The sequence below is a fragment of the Herpailurus yagouaroundi genome, unplaced genomic scaffold (assembly GCF_014898765.1).
Source record: "Herpailurus yagouaroundi ecotype Mexico unplaced genomic scaffold, PumYag 186, whole genome shotgun sequence".
Classification (NCBI taxonomy): Eukaryota; Metazoa; Chordata; class Mammalia; order Carnivora; family Felidae; genus Herpailurus; species Herpailurus yagouaroundi.
Window position 1 is genome coordinate 47,771,192 of NW_024412417.1, and position 7,841 is coordinate 47,779,032.

General features: G+C 63.4%; 1 protein-coding gene across 3 annotated transcripts; it reads right to left on the reverse strand.

Annotated features, from left to right (window-relative positions):
• Nucleotides 1-2,394: 2,394 nt before the first annotated feature.
• On the reverse strand, nucleotides 2,395-5,922 carry LY6E (lymphocyte antigen 6 family member E). Of its 3 annotated transcripts, none has more exons than XM_040494590.1 (4): nucleotides 5,789-5,922; nucleotides 3,819-3,928; nucleotides 3,275-3,394; nucleotides 2,395-3,137 (listed from the first exon to the last, which is right to left on the reverse strand). In XM_040494590.1, exons 2-4 carry the CDS (start codon nucleotides 3,868-3,870, stop codon nucleotides 2,899-2,901), a joined length of 411 nt encoding a protein of 136 aa, XP_040350524.1. In that variant the 5' UTR covers nucleotides 3,871-3,928; nucleotides 5,789-5,922; the 3' UTR covers nucleotides 2,395-2,898. The 3 variants fall into 3 exon arrangements, with proteins under 3 accessions (XP_040350524.1, XP_040350522.1, XP_040350521.1); XM_040494588.1 differs by lacking the exon at nucleotides 5,789-5,922 and adding an exon at nucleotides 4,395-4,494 and having other exon boundaries at nucleotides 2,395-3,119; XM_040494587.1 differs by lacking the exon at nucleotides 5,789-5,922 and adding an exon at nucleotides 4,395-4,494.
• Between the last annotated feature and the right edge of the window lie 1,919 nt (nucleotides 5,923-7,841).

Genomic DNA, 7,841 nt, shown 5'->3' on the forward strand with positions numbered 1-7,841 from the left:
CCTGAGGGCTGTCCACCCAGGAGGGCAAGTGGCTCCAATACCCAGCCCAGGGTATAATACTCTTACCAGGAACAGAGCACAGGGCACACAGATATCCCACCACTGCCCCCAGCGTCCAGTCCTGACCACGGTTTTCAGGTTTCAAGTCCACTTGCCAGCTCCCTCTTGCCCACCCCACCACTGCCCACCTATCTCAACTCAGCGTCTAGCTACTCCAGCAAGGTGGCCTGATTTACTGTTGAGTGAGCAACCCAGCGAACAGATTCTACCTGGGGACTCAGAGCTCCGGGGAATCGTCGTCTGTGACAACAGTTGCCAGTGTTTCTGGGGGACATTCTGATTTCAAGCTCCTTGAATTCTTTTCCTTGTTTTAAAATTTTTTATTTTTATTTAATTTTTTTAAACATTTATTCCTTTTTTTGAGAGACAGAGACAGAGAGCAAGTAGGCGAAGGGCAGAGAGACTGGGAGACACAGAATCCAAAGCAGACTCCAGGCTCTGAGCCGTCAGCACAGAGCCCGATGCGAGGCTCGCACTCACAAACCATGATATCGTGACCTGAGCCGAAGTCAGACGCTTAACCGACTGAGCCACCCAAGAGCCCCTAATTTCTTATTTTTTAAGTAATGTCTACCCCCAACATGGGGCTCAAACTCACAACCCCGAGATCGAGGGTCACATGCTCTACCGGCAAAGCCAGCCAGGTGCCCCTTCTTTCATTTTTAATGCCAGTCTGACCCACTCAGGTGAATCACATACTCCCTGCCCACTGAATCTCAATCAGGCTGCCCTGATGGGCTTCTAGATCCTTCTGCAAGGCACTGGTTGGGACTGGGTCTTCTTCCTCTTGTTGCCCCACTGGGGCAGATCCCTCCTCCTGCCCTACTTGTCTGGGGCTATCCCTCCCTTGGGCACAATCGTCGCATTACCACTTGGCTGTGCATGTAGGCTGGCTGTCCCTTTCAGTGGCCATGATGATGAGGACACATTTGTGCGTTTCAGTGCCCATGGCCGATCTCAGGGATCCTTGGAGGTGGGCCAGAATCCTGAGTCCCCACACTGACCACTGTCCCACCCTGCCGGACAGTGTTCCTTGGACTCTGGACACGGGCACACCAGGGTTCTGGCCAGCCTCGGGGCAACCTGGGTGGGGAGGCGGGTGTGAGACACGAAGTGAAGGGACTCCATGTTAGAAAGGCTCCATGTCCGTTTCTTTTCGGCCCCAGTTACTCATGCATCTGAGTCAAAGAAGCCATTCCCACTCCAAGGGAGAAGCAAGAAAATTAATCATTCTGAGTTTCGTCCTAGCCCCCGAACACCTGATAACGTCCGAACGAACAGGATCCCAAACACATTCCAGGACATTAGCTTGGAACAAACCTGGGCTGACACCAGCCGTCAATACCCCCACCTTCAGAACTCTTGGAATAACACCCGTCGCTCACCTGACACTGGCCTCTGATGGGACTCGACCCTGGATCCCTGAAGGAACACACACCCTGGACCCCTTTCCAATACGAACCCCTGACTCCCCGTGACGAGGAGACTCCCTCTCGTTCCCGAGTCCCTGAGCCCCCGGCCACTCCATCCCTCAGTTCCTCCCGGCTCCCGTTTGATTTCTATCCTGCATGAAACCTAGGACCCTCTCGGCTGGTCCCTCAGACCCGGCCTGTCACATCGAGCGGACTCTGACCTGCCTCTCAGGGGCGTCCTGACCTGGCTTCAAGGCACCTTTGTCCTTATTTCCTGGCCAGCCACCCCCCTCCCCAGCCCCATCAAAGAAGCCCCAGGGGGTGACCATAGACCCTTCCCCAGGAGCAGACCCCGCAGACCCCAAACACATGGCCGGCAGAGGGTAAGTGAGCACGGGGCAGGGGTGGCCAGGGGCTTCAGGAACAGGTGTCTTGCTCACCCACTCACCAGGCCCCTGCCTGCCCAGCCAGGTTCTCCTGTGCCCACCTCGACCCGACCAGCCCTGGTATCCCATCCCCAAGTCCCAGAGACCCACGTGCCGGTGCCCACCCCACGTGCCTGCTCCTACAGGCCCTCACCTTCCCTGTCCAGACCCATTCCTCCCTCTGGAGGGTGCTGCCTTCCTCCCAGAAGCAGACTGACCTCACTCCCGGCTTCCTGTCCTAACCTGTCCCGACCTGTCCTGCCCGAGGATGAACCTCCCACACGGCCCTGCCTCGCCCAGCACAGGAAGAAGTGGAGGACGTGGGGTGGACGTTCCCTTCTCAGCCTGGAGGGCAGCCAGCTGTGAACTTGGGAGAGCCCTCTCCCTGCCGTGCACCTCAGGGTGGGGCCGTCCGGCAGGGAGCCCCCCACACTAGGACCCTGCTGGGAGGGGGGACTCCCAGACGAGCAGCCACAGGCTGTCACACCCAGGGCAGGAAGGGTTGGGAACACGCGTTTATTTGAGGCACCGAGGCAGCAGACAGACTCCAGTATGGGGTGGAGGGAGGGGGTGGGGGCCGCGGCTGGAGCTGGGGGTGGGAACCGATTCCTGGGTCCAGCAGTCAAGCCCAGACGCACTGGAACCCCGTCTTCCAAAAGGCTACCCTTAACGTGGGGCGTAGAGATGCCAGAGAAAAGAAGTTCTGGTGTGGACTCGGGGAGCTCGGCGGCTGCTAATGCCGGACCCCTGGCACTTATCCCGCACACACACGGGCCCGGACACGGCCACACACTCGCACACACGCCACCGGGGCACCCGGCACACGCGTCCACACAGCTGAGTTTACACAGTCACCTGTGGCAACGGCAAGCTCGCCCTTCCGGGACGCGGGGAGGGTGGGGAGAACTGGGATCGAGCAGGGTGACGAGTCAAAGGAAGAGGGGCCGGGCCCTCCTTCCTGAGCTGGGGGAGTCTGGGCCGGCTGTAGGGGGCCCCGGCGGTCAGGGCCCAAGCCGCTGCAGGGCGGACAGCAGACTGAGCAGGAGCCCGAGGCCCAACACGGCGGCGCTGGCCCTCAGCCCCCCGCCGGCCGTGCTGATGTTGCACAGGAACCTCTGGCAGCAAGAGGTGCCCACGGACGCCACGCCGAGGCTGATGCTGGGGCTGGGGCAGATCGGGGAGCAGCCCTTGTTCAGGGTGTGGCCGAAGTCCACCAGGTTCCCTAGGCGGGAGGACAAGGCTGTGAGGGGAAGGGCACAGGGCAAAGGCCCAGGAAGCGGGGAGAGGCCGGCCGCCGGCACTCACGGATGCCGGCGGAGGCAGGCACCGGGGCTCGCCGATGCCCAGATCCCGGCGGAGGCAGGTACCGGCACTCACCGATGCCGGCGGAGGCAGATACGGTCACGCAGTAGTTGTCCGAGTCCGAGCAGACGGTTGGTTTTAGGCAGTAGAAATTACTGTTCTGATTCGTGCAAGAGAAGCACACCAGGGAGTGAGCTGCAGAAGAAGGGGGGCATGCTGTAGGTGACCCCTGTCTCAAGCCGGGGAACCTTCCCTTCCAGTCCAGTCCTGAGCCAACACCAACACCCAATCATTTGCAGATGCTAACAGAGCAATTATCACATTCCAGATTCTGGCTGGAGACCCAAAAAGACAATGAATGACTGGGGACCCCGGGACTCCAGGGCCACCCAAGTGCACAGTGATAAGTGTGTCGGGGGCAGAACCCAGGCCTCCAGGGGGAGCAGGAAGCGTGACCCCCCGCTTTGCTGGGGGAGAGGCTCTGCTAGGCCTCCTAGAACAGGTCCCACGGGAACGGGCCTGAAGGACCCCTGGGCACTGCTCAGGAGAGAAGGTGGAGAGAGAGTCCGGGAGGAAGGCCCAGCTCACCCACAGGCCTGGGGCCCCAAGGGCATCTCACCTTGCTCCACACCCAGAAGGGCAGCCAGCAGCACGGGCAGGAAGACCTTCATACTGGAGAACACAGGTGTCCTGTCTGGGGTCTCACAAAGGCAAAGAAAGTGGCCCTGCCTGGAGAGACATCTGGTTGGAGGACCCGGGCTGCGTGCCCCACGCCTCCCTCCTCCCAGTGGAGCCAGAGCCCCTGGCCCTGGAGCCGGGCTGCCCCCATTGTGCAGATGGCGGGGGGGGGGGGGGGCCGCCCCCCCCCCCCCACAGCGCCCGCACACGAAGGGTTTTTTTGTTCCACTCCCGACCCCCCCCTCACTGGGTGCACAGCCCCCCGGGTTGGGCCCCCCCCCCCCCAAGCCTGTGCTGCTTGCGGATGGGGCCAGCTGAGGGAGCTCATTAGTCTCAGGACCAAAGAGAAAGGGAGGCCAAAAGAGTGGCCCCCTGGTCGTGGTCCTGGGGGAGAGGACACAGTGACCAGCGATATTAGCCAGGCTGCATCCAGAACCTTCCATGAGCCAGCTCCATTCCTGACACGGGGTCTCGGGGGCTGGGTGGGTGCACGAGGCACACTTAGCTGAGCCCCCACCTCCAGCCGCTTCTGTGCTGAGGGCGCAGGGTGCTTTCCATTCTGTGTGTTATTCAGTGCTGAAGTCAGCGAGCCCACGAGTGTCTGCTCTTCCCCCATTCTGTCCCCCAAAAACAGGCTCAGGAGTCTGTGGGGGCTGCCCGGTGCCCTACACCAGGACCCTCTTGTGGGCAGGGACCAGAGGCAGTGGGTGGAGAAAGCACTCGGAAGGTGACCAGCTGGCATCCTGGCTCTCCGTTCTGCAGGAGGCATGGTGTGGGAGGAGCTGCCTGGTGCCTTCTGCTGGGGACAGCCACGGGCGGGGGATGGGCATTCTAGGCCTGGGAGCTGGTTCCCCGGCACTGGGAGGAAGGAGACTATCAGAGAGAGAACAGCACCCCCCCCTCCCCCCAGCCTAGTCCTGGGTCTGGGCTGACATCTCGGGGTCAGGGACAGGAGCTGCAAGTGCCCAGAAACGGGGTCATGCCCAGTGGGGCCTTGACCCCAGATCCAGACAGTTCAGGGGGGAAGGAGCCTCCCTTGTTTCCTCTTCTATAAAGGAGGGTTTGTGCACGGAGAAGCCCTGAGCTGTTCTCAGGGAAGCTCTGGAATGCCCGGCCACACCGTCCCCACTGTCCACTGCCAGGCACCCAATCAGACAGGCCCCACTGGGCTGAGTCCAGGCACTGGCTGGAGTGGATGGACATTAGCAGGGTCCAGCAAAAGGAGCCCTGAGAATGACCAGTGGGCTTCTGGGACAGCGCCATCTGGGGCCCAGACAGCCTCCCCCAGGCTCATGGGCTGATTTCTGACAAAGCCAGGCATCCCGTGACTGGGGGCCAGCAGAGAAGTAAGAGCGAGTCCTCGCCCCCAGCGACGGGAAGGGGTCAGGTGGATCAGCGTGGGGGGCGGAGGCTCCCGGGCACCTCACACGCTTGCATAATCTTTGGCAGACAAGAAGCTTTCACGCCTCCCCTCGGTAGGCTCCAGTTGCAGGGGTCCCCCCGGGGAGGCCAGTGCATTCTCCCCATCCCACCGGCCCGCCAAGATCCCAGCCCCCTTCCCAAGTCAGGAAGGCTGCCCCTCCCCAGTCCCCTCGGGAGCGAAGGTGGGGAACCTGGAGCTGGGTGACGGGCCCCATGCCCGCGCAGCTCTGGGTCACCCAGCCAGGAAGGGCGCCGGGTGGCGGTGTGCGCCCGCTCCAGCCCGGATCTCAGGGGATATTCGGGAGGACTGGGGGAGGGGAGTGGAGGCTCAGCCCCCTGGCACTGGGCCCACCCCTAAGCCCCGACTCCCGGCCTCCCCCGGACCCTCCGGCGTCTCCCCCGGCACCCTGCTCGCTCCCCCTACGCCCTGCCGGGCGCCGAAGGGGTCATCCCTGCTTCCCCGCCGGGATCCGGGCCCCGCCGACTCACGCGGGGCAGACGCAGGTCCACGGCCTCGCCGAGCTGCCCGAGCCTGGCGCCCAATCGCACGACACTCCCGGACTCCCGGCAGCCGAGCGGGCGGGGAACGGCGGGCGGAGTCGGCGCTCCGGCGGGCGGGGGGCGCAGGGGCGGGCAGGGGGCGGAGTCGCCGCTCCTTCGGGCGGGGGGCGGAGTTATCTTGCCGGCGGGCTGGGGGCGCGCGGGGGGGCGGAGTCGACGTTCCAGCGGGCGGGGCGGGGGCGGAGCCGGCGCTCGTGCGGGCGTGGGGAGCTCGGTCGGCGCGCGGGGGGGCGCGGTCGGCGTTCCCGCGGGCTGGGGGTGGGCGCGGAGGCTGGTCGGGGTCGGCGTGCTTGCGGGAGGGGCGGGGGACGCGCGCGCAGCGGGAGAGTCAGAGTTCCCGCAACCGGGCGGGGCTGGCGCGCCCCCACCCGGACTCCGAGCCCTGGCCCAGGGAGGTGTCGCTGGCCCGCTGGACGCAGGCCGCTGGACCTCGCGGGGCAGCCGGGCGACGCTCCGCGAGCGTGTGTGGGCGGGGGCGGCCCCTCTTCGGGAAGGCTCGCGTCGCTTCTGCCCAGTGCGGTGGGAGCGTTTCCGACCCTGGGGCCGGCTGAGGGCGGCGAGGAGGCAGGGACCTTGCCCCTGGCACGTCGCGCCCTCTGCTCCGGGCTGCCTGTGGTCCTCGGCTCCCGGCCTCACCTCGGGGCTGAGCCGTGAGCTCTCCCGTGGGTGGGGGAGGGAGGTCGGAGGGGGGCAGTGGTGGCGGGCCACAGGGATCCCCGGCGACGGTCCATCTTTGCTCGTTCTGGACCCCTTTATCCTCTGGGCGCAGGGCCGCTTCTTATGTGGCTGCGCCACTGGGCCAAGACACTCCGCCAGGATGCTCTCAGGCCCCCAGCTCACTCTGCAGCCGGGGTGGGACGGGGGTGGGGGGTGGGGGTCCGTTCCCAAAGCCAGCCTGATCTGACCTCCAGGCCGGAGCCTAGGGGGCCGTTAGAACAAAGCCAGCATCCTTAGCCTGATGGCAAAGCCCTTTCATGGGTCCTCTCAGTAGACAGTCCCTGGCTGGACCTGCACCACCCGCTCTGGGCAGCACCCCCCCCCCCCGCCGTGTCCCTGCATCCTGCCTGCCATTGGCCAGGGAGGGAGACCACGCACAGCCCACGGGGAGCTGAAGATGCTGTGTTTTGCCCACAGGCCAGGGCTGCCTGGCCCTCCTCGCCTCCTCCCTTTGCCGGTCTCTTCCTCTTCTTGTAGAGACCTTCGGTTTGCTGAGTCTCTGCCACTTTCTTGTTTTTGAAATATACTTCACACATTCACAACACACTTCCGGTGGGGAGCTATGGCACCTGGCCTTGTCTCTCAGCCTTTCTCGGTGGCACCTCGGTGCCAGTGGAGGAGGGCCCCAGAGGAAGAGGCTTCTTAACTTTATAGTTGGGGAGGGGAGGAGGAGGGAGCTGAGACAGAATGGCAGAGTGGCTGGGATGGAGCTGGATGGGAAGAGGGACCCTATAATGGCACCGGACACGCGGGAAAGGTCTGGGGGTGCATTAGGCACCATGTGAGTGTGCAGGGTGGGGGTATGAGTGGATGTGTGGCTGGTGTGTATGAGTATGCATATAAGTGTGTGTGTGTGTGTGTGTGTGTGTGTGTGTGTGTGTGTTTGTCTTCACAGTGTCAGGATCAGGGTCAGACCTTGCCTGGTTTTCTGTAACATCCAGATGACGTGGGAGAGATCAATTTGGGAAGACTTTGGGGGCTCTTTCCTTGGAGGCTGAAGGTGGGGCTCTGTGTGTGTCACAAAATGTCCCCAGCCAAGGAGTGGTGGCATCTGTGGGGTTCCACGTTCCCCAGGGACATGCAGTAGGTTCCTCTTCTGGATCTGACCTCTGGAGGGCAGGATGGGGGCCTTGGTGGCACTTTCTCATCCTTTCCCTGTGCAGCACCTTGCTGGTATCTTAGTCTCAGCTTTGGGCTTATCCTGGAAGGGGGAGTGTGAAGTTCCTTTGGCGCGCAGGGCCCGTTCCCACCTTCCTGGAAGGGA